General features: G+C 38.6%; 1 protein-coding gene across 14 annotated transcripts in view; it reads right to left on the reverse strand.

Annotated features, from left to right (window-relative positions):
* Window positions 1-19311, reverse strand: part of EYA1 (EYA transcriptional coactivator and phosphatase 1) — an 84056-nt gene that overhangs the window by 20155 nt on the left and 44590 nt on the right. For 12 of the 14 annotated variants that reach the window (XM_075728144.1, XM_075728142.1, XM_075728141.1 and 9 more), the window contains one exon: window positions 16428-16517. The exons of the other annotated variants lie outside the window; for them this stretch is intronic. In XM_075728144.1, the coding sequence (XP_075584259.1) occupies window positions 16428-16517 (90 nt within the window). The remainder of the gene's footprint in view (window positions 1-16427; window positions 16518-19311) is intronic. 14 annotated transcript variants of the gene reach the window in all.

The raw sequence follows: 19311 nt of genomic DNA on the forward strand, positions 1-19311 counted from the left end.
TCATATCTCAGGAAATGGGAGTGCTCTCGTTGTTCACATGGAAATTTTCACAAAAAGATGTAAGGTCTCTCTTTCAGTCCTGTGCAACCAATTCATTTAAACTTGCTGTGCCTTAGTGCTGTTGGTCATCTCCTAAATGTATGTGTTTGAATGAAAGCTACAATGCTTTGGGCTAGTGAGTCTCCCATCCTTGTAATTATGTGCTAATTGGACAAAGACTGGATTAAAATTTGCTCTGCTGACCTTGCCAGTACAGACAGCTACAACTTTTGCTCCCATGGGCAGGCTGAAGACCACTGCACAACACTTTGCATTTTTCTCCTTCTTTTCTTTCCCCGCTTGATGTTGTGGGGCAGATGTTGACCCCTATGCTGCTGCTCAGTGGCAGAAGCAGGGAGTGAGCTGAGGCACGGCTGCCTTGCCCAGCTGGAGCAGAGGATGACTATCTGCTTCGCCAGAGCTCAAGGAATATCAGCTGGATAGGCTAGAGTCTTTGTGCCACCTTACACCCTTATGTTTAGAGAAAGGGAGAAGCAACAGGAAGGTAAATGAAGCGATAAAGTGATGCTACAAGCTTGGTAGGCTCCTGTGTATTTCAGCTGAGCTGTACATGTGCAAAGACCACTCCATCTGATTTTCTTGAGAAGGAAATCATATAGGGTCTCTTTTCAGTGGCACCTAGTATGACGGCACTCGTCACTGGCCACATGAAAGAAGTGGTTAATAAGTTGCATAAGCCTATAGGAACGATCTTCTCAAGTAAGCTAAGGAGGTATTTGTTATTCTTCATAGCTCTAACACTCACGAACCACAGCAGCACATTCCACAACAGCCAGGCATCATGCATTTCGGATGGGATGAAGCTTTTAGCTGGGTTTTGCACACAACAGCAAAGCCACAATTCTGCCTATGAATAAAGACTTTGTTTTGCATTTCTGTTCATTTACCTACAGCTACATGTGCAGTGTAATTTAGTCCCACATTCATGAAGCGGAACTTCATGAGCTTTCTGCAAGTCACCCATGGTTGTAGCATCACGTAGACGAGAAACTATTTCCAGTCATTCCCTCATATACATACCAGGGAAAATTCCTTAACACGATTTGTATTTCCTTTCCTTTCTTTCCTTCCTTCCTGCAGCAAAATTGAGCTGTTCCTGGATTGCTACTGTGGAAAACTAAATGCAAATAGATGGGCTTTGTGACTCAGTCTGAAAGTGCTAAGACAACTGCTGCAATGCCTGCTGGAAGGGAGTCCACAATTGTTGACAGGTTCATTAGAAAGTAGCTCTCCTACTGTTCATAGGACTTAAAGTACCTTAAAAATTAGGTTTACATCTACAAATAAATGTAGTGCTGTAAAAAAGAAAGCTCAACTGAAGCTTTTGGAATAATCACATTCAGCTTTCCCAGACCTCTCTGTTGCTGAAGGTGAACTATCAGAAGTTGAATCACAGGCTCCTCATAAAGCATACCTAGCCACAGTCTGGTCGGGAGGTTGCCACTACAGACATTGCAAACATCAGGATGAGGGGCACTCTTATTTCAGCCAAGTGAGAAAAGGCATTTTCTAATACATATTCCTTTGTAGGGCCCTGGATGACTACTCTGGGTGACCAGGGATTAGTCCAGCTGCCATTCTTATGGTATCTGGGGGTGGGAGGGAGATAATTCAGCCAGCTCTGTCTGAAGTTTTCCCCTCTCCGCAACTATCCCTTGTATGTCAGCAGGAATAAGGCTTATTCAGCAGCCTTTCCTGCAATTGCTTATTTTTTTGAGTCTGATGGCCCAGAAATCTATTTTCAGTATGTTCTACAGTCCCTTCTACCTGTTTTTGTAATAAGTGACTACAGTTGTTTCTTACTCAACATCCAGCTAACCTACTAGGAAGTAAAGGGCCAAAGGTTTGCTAAGACTTTCCAGGATCCATCCTCCAATCACAGCCAAATCAGACTAACTCTGCCAAAATCAGGTAAGTGCCTCAAGGAAAACAGCTATCTCTCACAGCAGTAGAACCAGACCTAGTGGTTTGAACATGAACTCCCATGTAGTTAGTGATAGCACGAGAGGAAATGGGCTCAAGCTGCACCAGGGGAGGTTTAGGTTGGAAATTAGGAAAAATTTCTTTATGGAAAGGGTGGTCAAGAATTGGAACAGGCTGCCCAGAGAGGTGGTGGAGTCACCATCCCTGGAAGTGTTCAAAAAATGGGTAGATGTGGCACTTTGGGACATGGTTTAGTCTAGTCTACCCTTGATTGGTTTAGAGTGGACTTGGTAGGGTAGGTTGGATGATCTTAAAGGTCTTTTCCAACCTAAACGATTCTATGATTCTATGATTCTGTCCATTGTTCATTGCTAAATGAAGGTCATCTGGCAAAACCCATCCATTACTTTATGAAAAGCGGGACTGCTGTATTCTCAATTTTTGTATTACTGGCAATAAGTATTCACATGACCAATGTGAATGATTACATTCAGCAATCACCAAGAGCTGATTCTGCTTTCAGCTGCATCTTTAACTATCACACTCTTTTCAAAACTTTTCAAACAAAAAGTATTCCTTTCATAGATTGTTTTTTAAATATTCCTAGTGAAGAAATATTTCTTAGAATATTAAAGAATGCACATGCTATTTTTCTGGTTTGAGAGAATGTGAAATGTAAAGTTCTTAAGAAATTTATTTTCTTTGGCATCATCTTGGTCAATATTTACTTTTGGATCAGTAAACCCACCCCTTTACCTCAAGGGAAGTGAACCTCCACCTATCAACAACACTGTTGCTCTGTACTGGATAATTTTTTTTCTCCCTGACATTGACACAGCGAGGCTGATTTTCTTCCTTGCTGGTACATCATTGGTAATCCCAGCACAACAAAGGAAATTCATGCCATAATGCTACACCGAGGTCTTGCAATGCTCTGAGACAAGTTTGCAAATGAAATGTTTTAAATAGAACTGGGGTAATTGTGCATGAGGGAAACAAAGAGCAGGAAGCACTCAAAGCTGCTGTGTTTACCTCTTAAAAAGCTGCTACCCATTGCTTTAAAAAAAAAAATCCCAACCAAAATAGTAACAAGCCCCTCCATCCTCCAACAACTTTCTTTATGAATGATTAAACAATTAAAACCCATAAAGTCACTGTATGGTTTGGGGAGAATCATTAAATTCTATGTAACTTTATTCCTCATCTCAAACGGAAGATAATACCAGCTCTAATGGCAGTGCTGCAGACTTAATCAATGGTTTAATCTTTTAAGCATTCTGAAAGCTTATCACAAGCTGAACCTAAATGCAGTAACTGTTAATAACAACTAAGTTCATTAATATATTAATGCATTCTCCATCACACTTTCCTTCTAATAATATTATTTCAAAAAACATGAAGTAAAAAACAGACAAGTGATACAAAGAAATAATAAAAATTATAAATATTATAACTAATAATTATAAAAGAATGTTAAAATCTAATCAAAGGAAAAAATTTTTCTCCTTTCTCCTGAAGCATTTTAATTCATGCCTACTAATATTTTATGTTATCTTAAGGACAGTGATATAACTTTACAGTAATTTTACTGATTTCTGAAGCATTATTTCACAGCCCTGCAACTGAAAGGCTAGAAGTCTCAAATGCTTTATGGACAAGAGAAATGGGAGCTATTAAGCAATACACACAATCACAAGTAACTTGTTTTGGAACAGCAGTACTTAGAGGACCAAGACGCTTGATTTACTGTTGTTCTGATTTCTTCTTTTTCAATGGGTTACCCCATCATTTTGTAAACATAATTTGTCACCAACACCAGCCAGAGTTCTCTGTAACTACTTTTTGCCTTTCTTTCAGATCTGTTATCCCTGCTGAGAGAATCTACTAAAGAAGAATTTTTCATACTGACACCAACTGTAGTCTTGCTGTGAATAACCACATTCCCATAAAAATCATTCCATTTATTGCAAAGTTGTTGGCAGACCATAGGAATAATAGTCAACTCAGGAAACCTTTTATCCTGAAATCACATAGCTTAACCCTTTGCATGACCATATGAAGTTTATACATAAAAGCTATATTACCACACTGCTGATTCAATGCCTTAGTAAAAGCATTTTTGTTGTTGGCAAGTTCTTAAAATTATTTTTTCACAGTACTTCTTTTAACTAAAAAGAAAAAAAAAGACTGAATTGGAATCAATCATGCAGTATTCGAGTTTTTTTCTTGATATACAATGTTGTATTTAAAATTACAGACTCTTTCCCAATACATGAAATAATATATTAGAATAGATACTTGAGTGTGGTTTTAATTATAAATTAAAAATTTACAGTCATACGAAACTTTTTTCCTCTCTATTTTTCCTACGTTCCTACAGTAAGGAAAGGTGTATGAATTTGTAATATAAAGGAACAGCTAGAAAAAAAATCTGTTTGCTTTATGATTTTTTGTGGAAGACACTTCTGTTAGTCATTATATTTGCTTCATTAAACACCAAACTAGTGGAGATTAGATTCAGGAAAGAGACATTAGTTTTGTTAGTCAGTCTTCTTGACAGTTGGGAGTCAGAGGTTGCTTGTATTCAAATTTCTGTCTGAATTTATTAAAGTCATGGAACAAAAAAAGTCACTGTATATTTTCACTGTCTTTTTTGTTCTGTTCATCAACCCTTATTTGTATGTAATTATGACTTGATTTATGCTTTATTCGTTTGACCAAAGCCATAATGGGAGTTTTGGACTTGTAAACACACCTTTAAGAAAAACATACACATTTTGTTCCAAGATATGAATTGAAATATTTGACTTGTATTTTGAAACTTTTCAGTCAGAGAAAATTCTTAGAAAACCTCTTACTTGAGTTATAACTGCTGCTACAATTGGCTCTCCCCCTTGCCTACCATTGTTAGGGAAGGCATTATTCCCCTGTGTATCCATACTTTACATTCGCAATGCGAGTTATACAAATATGCAGAAGAAAAAGAGAAGATCTTTCAACTGATTGAAGTGATTTTTCTACAGTTCAGAAAGGATCATTTACTTAGATATAACTGATCTTTCTTGTGTCAATAATATTTCCGCTGAGCTCAGTACTCATGTCAGCAGTCTGTATTCTGCTGTCAGTGAACATGTAAGAACTATTATCTCCCGAATGCATACAGTACTGCAGGTAACATTCAGAAAGTGCCTTGACTACCCTGTTCTGACTGGACAAGGATCTTGGAAAAAAAAAACCCAAATATTCCATTCCTTCAATACCTCATTGTTTCTTTTGTCAAGCTTTTCATTTACATTTTTTAAAATCCTCATTAAATCCTCATGGTTTAACAGCACACATTAAGATCGCTTTAGTCCACTACAGAATCACACAGTTTCTTGACTGTATCTAAAGACAAATTTTAAAAATACAATTACCAGCAGTCAAATTTTACTTTAAACCACAGAAAAATAAAAGTGATACTGCAACGAGTAAAGGGAATAATCCCCTCCCCCTTTCTTTAAAGTTTCATTAGACCATTGAACTGGATGAAATTCAGATAGAGGCCTTATTGTAACCATACTGAAACAGTAGAAATCTCCTGAGACTGTGAAACTCAAACATTTTGGGAACCAACTTCAAGCACTCCTTTCGTGCTTTGAAAACAAAATGAATGAAAGACACTTCTTAATTTTTCTCCCTGTAGTAACATTTTAATAAGATTCCTACAAAAACGCCAGCACAAACAGATCTGTTTAAAATACATATGCATGCATATTTTCTTAAAATTTAAACTACAGTCATAGCAGTCACACATAACCACACCAGCACAAACTGCATGATGGCTCTCAAGAATCTGGACAACTGCACTGACAACACTGTAAATTTGTGACAAAACTAAACCTAGGCTGAAGAGGTTGACAGAAACTACCTACCATGCATACTACTAAGATGCTTACGCTGTGGTTTCAAATCTTTGTACTTATGTGAGGATTGGCTAATGTGGTCTCATCCTGCAAAATGGCATGTAAGGATGACACTTGGTTTCGCCTAGCTTTCCTAAAAGAAAAGGTACATCATTTTCAGAGACTAATCCACTTAAAACACCAACCTGAATAATGCAAAACTGAGATTTGCGGTTTAAGATGGTACCCAAATCAACAAGGAGAGAATTTTTTTAAAGGTGACTATTATGTTGTCTTCAGCTTATCTTCTGGGTTTGCATTGGAAGAGTCCACTGAGGAAAAAAAAACGGTTTGCCTCAAAGTGGTGGAATCAGCACAAAATAACTCCATTACGTGAACAGAAAGGGTGGGCTGGGAAAGATATTTGAGTGTAAATTAATGTTGATCTTAGCTGGAATAATTTCCACTCTTCAGCATTTACAGCTGCACCAGGGACATGACTGGCTGTATGAGATTTTACACCTGTCAGCTTAATCAGAGACCAAAACACAAAATCTACTGCTCAGGAATGTTATTTGAATTTGTGAAACTTTTTAGATTTATAAACTAAACCTACACCTAAGTTCAGGTTATAAACTAATAATGGATTACTTTGGAAACTTATGAATAAGTCATAACTACAGTATTTACAACTGTAGTAGTAGAGCGGCCTTTGTTCAGTGGTACTCATAATATTTAAAGAAAATGTAAAAAACCTTTTGTTCACATCAGCTCCATGAAATACTGAAAGCCAAAGAGAAGCCTCTCTCCGCAAGAATAAATGGAAAGCAATACATTCATTGATAGCAACATTAACTGCTTTTACGATCAGTATCAACTATTTATTCATTCATTTGGCATCACTGTTCTATTATTTCAGACTTCTGGGATAATTTAAATAATAAAAAGAGCCTATTCAAATCCGAAATGATGGTTCTGGCACTAAGAGGCCTTCAGGATGAATCACATCATTACCTAGTTTTGGATCTAACATGCTGAACCATCAAGCAGCGCAACACATTTGTGCTTAGGGCACTATCTGCATTGTAGTGGAAGAGCTCTGTGGCACATATCATTTTGCAGCCCCTCAAAAGTAAAAATTCAGAAAGGGCAGGTGTTTATATCTGTCAGCAATATAATGTAAGCCAGTGTTTTGAAACGTGCAGATTGACAGCAAAAGCATGAAAATAGACTGCAAGCTTCTCAGTCTGTTAAATTTCTTACAGTGAGTTTTGCATCTCTTAATTTCTATCAAGCCTTAGACAGGTTTTTGGAACAACTATATTGTTTCATTATTGGTTATAAGACAATTTTCAAAGCACTGTCTCATGTCATACATTGTATAGCAGTTTTTATGTTACACTTCAGAGCCTGCCACTGCAGCACAACACTATGGTTTCTGTTGCAACTAAAGCTACCACACCTGGAGTAGATCTGTAATTCCAGTAACAGACCCTGTCTATATACTACTTGGATTCAGATATTACAATGGCTTCCAGGTACGTTACCGCTACCCTTCAAAACACTATCTCCTGTACTGGCCAATCCTGAAATCTGACATTTCAGGCTCTGCAGAACCTAGCTGTAATGGGCAGGTACAATTGTTACCATGAAAAGTATGTCAGCATTTGGTACTTTATTTCCTGGGAAGGGGACAAGAACTTTAATTCTGTCACTGGAAGGTACACCTTTAAACGTGCAATTTGGGAGAGTATGTAGACAAAACGTGTTTTGTTATCTGATAGAAATTACTTCAGGGTACCATCTTGGAGATGGATTTAGTACCACTGGAAGTTAGCTTGCTGTCTGTCACAAATCTTTTTTCACTAGCATGTATGCCACTGGCAAATGCGATGCCATCCAGAGGGACCTTGACAGGCTTGAGGAGTGGGCCAATGTGAACCTCATGATGTTCAACAAAGCCAAGTCCAAGGTCCTGCACCTGGGTTGGGACAATCACCAGTATCAGTACAGGCTGGGTGGTGAACTGATTTAGAGCAGCCCCTCAGAGAAGGACTTGAGGATACTGGTGGATAAAAAATTGGACATGAGCCAGCAATGTGCACTTGCAGCCCAGAAAGCCAGCCGTAACCTGGGCTGCATGAAAAGCATGGCCAGCAGGTTGAAGGACGTGATTCCCTCCCACTACTCTGCTCTCATGAGACCCCACCTGGAGTACTGTGTCCAGCTCTGGGGTCCCAGCACAAGAAAGACATGGACCTGTTGGAGCAGGTCGAGGATGGCCACAAAAATGATCAGAGGGGTGGAACACCTCTCCTAAGGCTGAAAGACTTGAGATTGTTCAGCCTGAAAAAGAGAAGTCTCTGGGGAAACCTTATTGTGGCTTTTCAATATATAAACGAGGCTTATAGGAAAGATGGAGGGAGACTTTTTACCAAGGCCTGTAGCAAGGAGTAAGGGGTAATGGTTTTAAACTGAAAGACGGTAGGTTTAGATTGGACATAAGGAAGATGATGAGGGTGGAACAGGTTGCCCAGAGAAACTGTGGATGCCCCATCATTGGAATTGTTCAAAGTCAGGTTGGATGGGGCTTTGAGCAACTTGATCTAATGAAAGAAGTCCTTGCCCATGGCAGGGGGGTTAGACTAGATGATCTTTAAAGGTCCCTTCCAACCCAAACCATTCTATGATTCTATGAAATGCTCTTTACTATACAGAGCTATTTGTGTGTCAGTGTATTTCTTCACAAAGCATGCATGCCTGCTTTTTAGCTCATTTGTACTACAGCAAAATCTAGGCATCCCAAAAAGAAGCCCTGGTACCAAACAGTAGACTACATGGAGTTCATACTGGTTATTAGCTCACAAGTACAGGTACCTGAAACACTCCAATGATTAGTGATGACCAATGGCTTTCTGCTCTAAGTGTTGTTTTCTTTTTTTTTCCCCTGTGCTTTTAAAAAACAGACTTTACTTAAGATGTATGAATAAAACTGGAACAACTACAATTTACAAAAATCATCCAAAATAAAAACCAGTAGAAAACAAATTAGCAAATACAATGGAAAACTGGAAAGTTTTCTTGGATGACTATTTGCAATGGTTTTTTGTCCTTTTTTTTTTTTTTAAGTTGTTTGAATACATGCATTTTCTAATTGTGTCAGCAGGGAGAGCATTCATGTCAGGATGTTCCTGAGGACTAAGACATTAAAGAGACCAAGCTGAAGCATTGTTAGAAAGCCAACTACAACTGTACACAATAACAACTACTACAATCACCAGACTTGGCCATCTCTTCCCTCTTGAGTACTTTATGACAGAATTATCATCCTTGTATCTGTAGATACCACCCTTATCACCATCATCATCCTTATCTGTAGATGAGGAGACTAAAGCACACTGATCAGGAATTACAAAGTAGTGGCAACCACAAAAATGGATCTCATGTCACTTCGTTCAACACATATATGCAAAATACATGCACCAGACAACTGATTAGTGCATAATGCCAGCAAAGGCAAACTCTGTAAATGTTCAGAGCTTGGAGCATGGCTTCAGACACAAAACGATCTTGATCTGGTTTTTTTCTACGCAGAGAAGTTGAGCAAGCTTTTCTTTCTGGCGATCGCGTTTTCACAATCCTCCTTCTCCACCTCCTGGGTCTGCCTGGCTATGCCTCTGCAGTTCCCCCAGCTCCCATCACTGGCTGGACCTCCATACAATTAGTTAAGTTTAAATCTAGGCAATATCATACCTGTCACGCCTGCCCAAAGCTGGTTCTACGACATTTCCACAATGTGCGACAGAATAAATGATGCATTTCCACACTGCTAATAGTGGCCAACCTGCTCTCCCAGCTTGCTCTGGAGCTTGCTCAAAGCCTGCACTTAAGGGCTGGCTTGCATCCAAGCAGTTCACTTGTTAGATTACTTGACTCTAGGACCAGATGTGCTAAAATGCTTTCAGAAAGAGAAGCATTTTACCCTACAGTGGTCATGGTTCTCTGAGATGTGCAGTAACCTGCACACATAAGTCTGCCGAATGTTATTATTCAATAATGTGTATTATCATAATGCCCACGATCCCAAATCATGCTTCAGAGTGCTACTGTGCTAAAAGTTACCAGCCTGAGTCTGTGGCATATTAAAGTATCAAGGTCTGAGGGGAAATAGTTTCCCTTTCTCCTTCAGATTAAAGAAACAGAACATATGGCTGTATTGCTTCAAAGGCATTCCTACAGGGCACTGCGTGGTACGCTGGGGACATAGCTGTGTGCACGGTCACTGACAGACCTGGGAGGAAAGTCACTTAGTCTCCTGCAGTGTTACTGAGACCTACAAAGGAGAAAATTCTCAGGCTGATGAAAAGAAGAATATATGTCCCTGTCATGAAGAGAAGGTCTCCTTGAGGCCTAGAAGTGATTTATATGGTGCATTTGCTTCCAGCAGCAGGGAGGCAGCCTAGTTTCACCTGTAAGAATTGAAGGCAAAGGCCAAAGAGAGACTAACGTTGGACAAGTTTTGCTCTGTGACCAGGCTTCACGGTTGCTGTGCTGGGGTTTTCTTGTTCCCTTTCTTAGGCCTGAGCTCTCACTACAATCTCCCTGGAACACCTCTTCTTGGAGTAATCCCTTTAAGACCTGGTGTTAGTACAGAAGGTATCGCCATCTGCTTTAGTGCCATGAAAGTCTGCATTCCAACGTGGGCCTCAGAGGTCCTTTACATTTCTTTAGGGAACAGAAAGGGTCTGCATACTGCTGGGTGTCAGACATCCCAGTCACATTTCAAGTAGAAAAGCTGCCCTCCACGCAGCCTTGAGCTTGCAGAGGAATATGAGGGAGAGGTAGTGTTGATAAATACTGATAGTCCGATGACCGGGAGCTACAAACAAGGAGAGCAGGCACATCCACATAGTAAATTATGCAGAAAACAATCCACAAAGGGCAGTTTTCATGAAAAATACCTGGCAGTTAATTTCTCCCTATCAACTTCTAGATCTGAGTAAATCCAGGCTAGCAGTTACAGACTAGTAGGAGTCCTGGAAGGATTTATTGCCACATGGGTGGAGGGAGGAGGTTTACAGGGCAAACACAGAGCATGAGAGTGCAAGGGTGTAAACGCAGTTTATTCTTTGCTTTAAACTGTGAAAAGATGCATCTATGTAAATCAGTATCTCGATGCTTCATGAGAGCCAGGCCTGTTCCCATACGTGTAAAGTGTAGGATTTGCAAAATGTTTCTGTGTTAATCTATCTATCTTTATTTAGCGGAGTGAAGAGGCAGGAGAGTTAGAGCAACGCAGACGGCTGCTCTTGTCCCGCTCCTCGGCGTGGGAGGACCGGCCAACTCCCCGGGTGGCAGGAGGGCAGGACAGAGGAGCAAAGGTGCTGCCCGGTAGCTGGGGGTGGGAAGCGAGCACCACAGCCCCCGCCTGCCTGGGCTGCCGCTCCAGCCAGCCGTGGTTACAGACAGAGCTGCATCTTATGGAAATCGCATGTAACCTTACTGCAGGCAGCTTTCCAGAGGGGTCCGTGCACAGTAATATGCTACTATGACGCCTTAAAGGTTCGTTCATCTGAAGTAACATCATGCTTGTAATCATAAAGCAGTTATGCAGCTCTTTTTGACATACAGAAGAGACTATGCCCTGAATTTTCATTGGGAACACATTAATATACATCCAGGTGGACTTTAAGTAAGAATCTGAGGAGAAATTAATCAAGGTCAGCATTCCTAATTGTTAGAACATAACTATTTTTGGGTTTTTTCCCCAAAGAACCAAAGTTACTGCTTTACAGTAATGCCTGATAGCATCCCCTCATCTTTTATCATTAAGGGAAATACATCAACAAAGGTAGCTGAAAAACTCATACCATATTGCCATTCATCATAAAAGACTCCCATACACGTATCATCACTTTGCATATAGAGACTCCACAACCAAAAGTGAACTGTGAAGCCATGAGTGTGCATTATATATCCTTCACTGATGGAAGAAAAATGAATGCTAATCATCATTACTGTGCCCTTATGTGTTATTGCATTTCTTGGAGGTGTCAAAATTAATTTTTTTATAGTATAATTTTATATATATATACACACACATATATAAAAATAAAACCTTATTTTGGACCCCCCCACAAAAGCCCACACCAAAAACCTGAAATGGACAGAAATAAAAAGCCTAAAAGAAAAAAACAATAATCATGAAATAAAAATACAAATTAATTTGATTTTAATGACTTCAATAGAATTCAACACAGACCAAAAAAAAAAAAAAGTCTCTTATTTGTAAAAAAGTGTTAGGTAAGATTAAAAAAAAAAAAAAGAAAAAAGGCTTCATAAGTGACGTTTTCAGCTTCAGTAAACGCCTCTAAAGGAACACATCTAATGAGATGGTACCATTTTAGAACAGAGTTTGCAAAGCACTGAACTAACTTTTTAAAATAAGATGTTCATAATCATTCACTACCAGCAATTATTCCTTTAACTTACCTAGTCATAATATGGACCTGATATGCCAAAGAAATGAATAAGCTAATCTTTTAAGAGGGTCAGTATAAATATACAAATATATGCAATCTTTAAAGATGCAGATAGGTAGATGTCACACTTCAGTCCTATCATCAAGGTGCTAATTTCCCTAAAAACACTGGAGCATACACCCTAAAATACCTAGTATGTGTAATTGGTCTATATATACCATTAAAATATTATACCTTATTATCCCTATCACAACATAATCGGCATGTAAAATCACACATTCTCTTCTGATGAGATAACTCTGGTTCTCTCGAGAGCACTACATCAATATAGTTATTCCCTCCCGCACACAATTAAAATTCTACTATAGAACAGAGTGTGAGATATTTAAATGAAAATTTTCAATACTGAAAACCTAAACTTCCTATTTTGAAGCCCAAATGCAGACTTTGGAATCTAAATTGTGAGAACACTGCACTATTTTCTACTGTTTGGTCTAGTATACTTCTATAATTTCATTATGAAACGCAAGAAAACATTGTTTATGATGGTACTTAGATCAAATTATACATTAGTAAACATTAATATTTTCCTTCAGTATGTTAAAAAAATTGTCATACCCCTTGAACATGCTGTTTAAGAAATGTTCCTTCAAGACCTGAAATTATTTGCTATTCTATCAATTTGGAATTAATTACTCCAAATAAATCTGTGCAAAGTGAAGGAAATAAGCCATCTCTCTTACTTTTTCTTAAAGCAATAAACTAAGAACTAGTACAAACTGAGGGTGCAGTAACTAATAGTAAATCTAAGTGCAGCTCACCCATTCATAAACAGAACACTGACTTCAGAGCTAGACAGTGAGATCTGACCGCATTTTTTCATTGAGTTTAAAAAATGCCAATTACAAATACCATTATTATTACATAAAGAGCAACATATAGGAAATTGGATGATTCATTCACCTGGCTGTATCCCCTACTAAATTAGGATGGGTAAACTAGTTTGCAAGTGATACGCATCAGCATTGATTCACTTTATACGGACTAAAAAATGACCGCTGAAGTTTAGAATTTAACCTAATAACATAAAATAAATCTCTAGGTTGAGCTTTGAAAAGCCAGTTAGGTCATATACAAATCAAGCAGTGCTTCTGCAACTCTGCACTTTGCATTCAAAATGTTAAATGAGTCTTCAGCAGTTTATAAGACGACAGAATACTTTCCCCCTAACTTGGATAACAAGAGAGCTGTTCTGATTAGAGCTTTCTGGAATGCATCGGATGAAAAGAAGATTTTTATTAAAAAACATTAACTTGTGGTATCTGGAAAAATGTGCATCGTAGGCCAAAGTTATGACAGATGATTGCCTGCCCGTAAACCCAGCCTCTCTGTATGCCAGGAAGGGTTCCCTCTGAGCCTGGGTGAGCCGGAGAGCATCAGCTTTCAGGTTCCCGCTTTGAATTATGCCTAGACCCAAAGACATGTCTACACTGTGGGTTAGACACGTTCCAAATCCAGCTTTGCCTGTCTTCATACTATTTCTGGGCAAGGATGCCCAAGCTCTGCGGCTCGCTGGCAACGTTGCCTACACACGTCTCGATTCCTAACAGCCCCAATGCTTATGCACATGAATTAGAAAGCTTAGGCCTGAGCAGGGTCACCACTAGATCTTCCAGACTCAGTCCTTCATCAGCAAGAACAGATGCTTTGAGCCTGAGGCACAGCCAAGCCAAACTGCCCGCAGCTTTCATGGAAGCCTGTCAAGCTGTAGGGCAGTCTGAACTTCCAAACCACCAAGCAAGGACTTTGAGTTGCTGAGATGGATGCGCGGAATCTGCCCCGAGGTCGCAGGCCTTGGGAACCAGGCAGGCCCTGCTAATAATGGTGACGCTCACAAGAACGACAAACTGCAGCTCCAGGAGGGCATGTTCCTTCAAAACCACCACGTCTGCAACATGTTTCAAAAAACCTGAAATTTCTGGTGAACTGAGAGCCTCAGTCTGTGGCCAGGTCTAGTCCTTATGTGCTGCTTCCCTCAAAGTACAGGCTCTCTTATGCCCCCTCCCTGTGTACTTCTCTGAAGACTTCTCTGTGGCAATCCATAAGCACAAACCCACTCCCCTGCACTGCGGAACGTGCTCTTCTCTCCCTTGGACAGACCATGATCTTTCAGATCGGAGCTCATGTTCTTCAGAAATAAGGACCTAGAGCTCATGTACAAGGACATGAACACAACTGCTCACTCCGAAGTGCCTCTACGTATGAAGAAGAAAGACTAGGGTATAGACACAGACTATTACACTTGAGTTTGGAGATGCAAGATAAACTGGCTTGTTATGGGGGAAGTGCAAGGAACCAAGCTCATCCAGCGAGCTCCTCTGCTTCCGTGAACCACCTGGATCAGTGTTTTTTTCACACACAGCTTCAAAGCTCTTCAGTGAACAAACTGCTCTGCTGTACTGTTAAGGCTGTAACATGCCAATTAGCAGAATCCCTAAGATGCAGCTGACTAGCTTCCATTAAAGTCAGTGACACTGACAATCATGTATGAAGAAGTAGCTACAAGTCTACAAAGTATCTGGCTATGCACAGCAAATGAAAACACGCTGAACTTTACTAAATATGCTGGTAAGATACAGTAGTACTTTCTCTTTCTGCTCTGGATAAAATGAAATATAACCAGAAATCAGAAACAGATTTGGAAAATAACTAGCATTGTTATACTTCTCCACAAATCTGAAAAATCAGTTCTATACATGCAACTCACTAATGGTGTTTCTTTTATCCAAAACAATCATATCTTTACATACAGCTACCTTAATGAAAGAAAACACTACTTTAAAATTTAAGGAAATCATCTATTTTATTGTAAGTATAAAAAATAAATACTCCACTAAGGAATGGAAGAAAAAATAAAGCACATTTAAATAATTTCATTACATTCTAAGATGCCAAATCATCTGTGAGTGGTTTCTTTTTAGATGAAAAGAAATCAAAATATAGGACAGATGTTGGACAAACCACATTTGAGGTCTATCACACACTGGCATTTTTCAAATGATTTTGGCTCATCTATTAAATAAGGTGTATTTTGCTTGATTTTGAAAAGGGAAACATCAGGAAATATTTAAAGGCCAATTGCTGCCAATTAACTTTGATCAGCAAAAGTTGCATTTGAATCTTTTAGATTCTTTTGCCTGTCTGGAATAACACACTATTCTAAAATCTAGCAAAACAACAAGTTGATGATTAATGTGTGTTGGCAGCCCCACCAAAAGCTTGCTTAACAGTTGGATTTTAAATAAACAGCTGTCTTCGTTATGATGGGAAAGAAATCTGACTGTTTTCATGTTTTCGTGTTATTAAAATATGATCAGAAATTGCTTTTTCCCCTTTTAAGACGAAACAGCCAGGCATTATGGTGACAGTCTCTTTCAGCAGTTTGGGTAGTTTTAGAACGATCTCACAAGCGTCGCCAAACCATAGCCTACGTTGGCTGAAAAAGCCCTTGGCATGCCAACACCAGCTCCTTGCCACATGCCACAGGGGAGAGGCAAAGAAACCCTAGCGTGTAACAAATCGTACCTGCCGCTGGGGAAGGCGGAGGACCCTTAGTAACAGGCCACTGAGACAGAGAGCGTATACAACATTAATGATTTCCCTCGGGTTTAAGGTCATACTTGCCCACAGTGGGATGTAAGTGAGAAATCTGTACCCAGCCATTGACTGTTTATAGAAGCTGAAGTTTAATATTTAATGGCCTGCGCACACTATTGAATTCTAATGTTTACAGACACTTTTGGTGTATCCACTTCTAAAACTTGTCTATTGCGGTCATAAATACTAAGACCTGTGAAGACAAAACCCTATCATTTAAACTATTGTAACCTTTAAATGCCAGTGCAGACATTTAGTGTACATGTTATTATATAACCTAATGACTAAATTATACAGGTATGTTCTAAACATTTCCATATTAAAACTGTGAAACCAAAAATAATGTCAAACCACCTAATAACACATAAAAAGAGACAATTATTAAATTGCCTCTGTATGTTTTCAACGAATGAACACTTACTTCTAAATCGTTAAAGAATAGATGCGTGTCCGCCAAATTGAAAATCATCTCTTCCATTCGGAGTCCAAGAGATACAGAGGTGGGTGGATCCTTAAAGAAGAAATTAAGCGAGTACACCATCAATACCATGCCTAACATACATACCAGCATACAAACTGGAGGAATTGCTTTTCAAGAGAGATCATCTGACGTATTAAATGCAATATCCACTTGTTCAGTTTAACTTCAGCAACTCTCTAATCCTGTACTATAACACTTACCGGTAACACTCAAAAATATGACTTTAACTCGACCGATACCGTGATTCTGCAGCAGGACCTCTGTGGTCACCCTCGTGCATCCCTGGCATGGGCTCTCTGCCCTCTGTGCAGAAAGGGCAAATCCATTTCACCTAAAATTTCTCCAGATTTTACAACTGTTTACAAGTTTTATGATCAACCAGGGGCATGACAATGCTATTGTAACTCAAAATAAACTCTCACTGGTCACAAGTGAAAGGATTCAGTCCTGGGAATACCTAGTGACTTTAAAGCAAATCACCGTTAATGTTTTATTTGCAAATGGCAATTATATTTAAAACCACTCCTTGATTCTCCACAAAACCATGCTTTAATTATGCTTTCAGTTTGGCCCACCCATGCAGAGTGAACAAATCTATTGTTTGTTATTAATACATAACACACTTTAACTTCTCTACAGAAATTACCATAACAACTTATTCCTTACTGAGCTAATAAACTCAAAAAGCATGTTCAGCATTGTGGTTACCAAATGCGTTACAGATGTTTGTCTTGTTTTGATTTTTTTTGTGTTTTATATATTTTCAATCTAAAAAAATCAAAAAGAAAGCCTAATATATACATTTGATATAGAGTTTCTTATTTAGAATGCCAAGTATATCCAAGCACACAGAAGCATGAGTTTGAAAGAACATGTTATATTATCTCATGACACCCTCTATTAACAATGTTAGTTTGTTAGGAATTATATTTTAAATAGAACTGCAGAAGTGACAACCCATATTTTACTTAAAATAAGTTAATATTCTAAACCTGATGACAACTCAAAGTTAAAAACCAAGAGATGCAGCCCCTAGTATCTTCTTCCATCTCTCAATCAAATTAATAGGTGTTTCAACGTGATCTCTGAACTTTCAAACATTTTTCTACAACTACTGGTTAAAAGGCAAAATGTGTCAGTAGCAAAGAGCTGGAAAAGAATAGTGATTTGGCAGCTTGTTTGACTTCTGGAAATGCCAAAACCCAAGTAAAACTAACCAGAAAAATAATTTTGGAAAGAAGCATTTAGAAACAAAGCTACATAGAACAGACAAAACACCTACTCTTGAGCTCACATATGTTAAGAGTAAGTAAGTTTTCTAGTACCAGAAAAATAGCCTTTATAAAATGGGGGGGGGGGAGGGGGAAGCATGATGTTATTTTCATGAACTTTGCCCTGAAAAATAAGGCTTCTATTTAAACTGACACTGCCAAAAAAAGAGTATTTGGCTTCTCAATTCAAATGGAGAGTATTTGGCTTCTCAATTCAAATGGAAAGACTTTAAAATATGAACAAAAGTATTCTGTCTCTCTGTTTTAATATTGTTCTATTTGTAGACCTATGTCTTCCTTTATTTTACTTTTGTAGGCATGTGAGGTGGAAAGCAGGTGATACCTTCTCTCTAGCTAGGCCTGAGGCTACTTCTCCCTCTGACATTCCTGCATGTCTTTGTGCCCAGTTGCCACCCCACCATCCTTCACAGCTCATTAGCCTTTTTTTTTTAAGCCAGACAAGGATTTCTGTTGTCCCTGAGCACTAACAGAAGTCAACCCACAGAACTCTCTGCTCCAGTTATTAAAAGGAGTTAGATGGACTGAGTGTCTAAGATGCAAATGAAGATCACTAGCTACATCTTGATTATCAACTGCTAACCTAACAGTGTAGAACTAATCCCATTCTAGGCTTCCATCCATAAACAGGAACATAATTTTAAAAATCAGAATAAATCAGCAGACAGAACATGATATTGGTTATGAACCCACATGGTTAATTTTAAACAAATGGTTGTAAATACATATGTTAAGTTTCAATGTACACATGACTTAAATTAAACATTTTTATTAAACTTTTTATCACACTTCTGAGTCTTAAAAAAATAGCTTTTTGTAAATCTTTCTGTGAACCGTTTCACTCCAAGGTATTTTTAAATGGCAGACAAAACAGAATGGGGATTTCTCTAAAGTAATATTAAAATAATGCCATTTATTAGGTTAATTTAATTAGGAGAAAAACAAATAAGAAAATCATTGGCACCTACTGAAAATGTCAGATTAAATACCATAAAAGCTAAGAGAAGAAACAAAACAGGTTGCTTTTCAAAGAAACTTTAATTCCTTGATTAAACACAATCTTTTTCTATAGAATGTTCCACTTAGCATAAAAACTGTGTTAAACTGCAGCCCTGATACCCACATATTTAACAGAAGCAAAAACCTTATCTGCATTAGGGTTTTAAATACCTGTGTAGTCACAGTCTTGCAACTGCTCTAGCGAAAAGCACAAGAGCCTTGGTCTAAACCACTGCAGAAGATTAAACTCTGATGTCAGACATTGCAGTGGGGGCTGAAAACTTTAAAAGAAGACAAGGCTAGAATAAGATTTAAAAAAAAATAATCCCATACTGAACCTTCTTTTGCAATTTTAAGCCACTAATTGCTAACTAATTATTGTGAGGTGTCACACAATGAGGAGGAAAGCTAACAATCTGTTCTTGTTGATTGGGATTTGCAGGTTCAGGTGGAGTGTCTTTTCAGGTATGGTCAAAATCAGGTACAAATCTCTGAGGGAGGTACAGTTGAGCTAAAGAAAAGAAATACCAATGTCA

This window comes from Pelecanus crispus, chromosome 2 (genome assembly GCF_030463565.1).
Source record: "Pelecanus crispus isolate bPelCri1 chromosome 2, bPelCri1.pri, whole genome shotgun sequence".
NCBI lineage: Eukaryota > Metazoa > Chordata > Aves > Pelecaniformes > Pelecanidae > Pelecanus > Pelecanus crispus.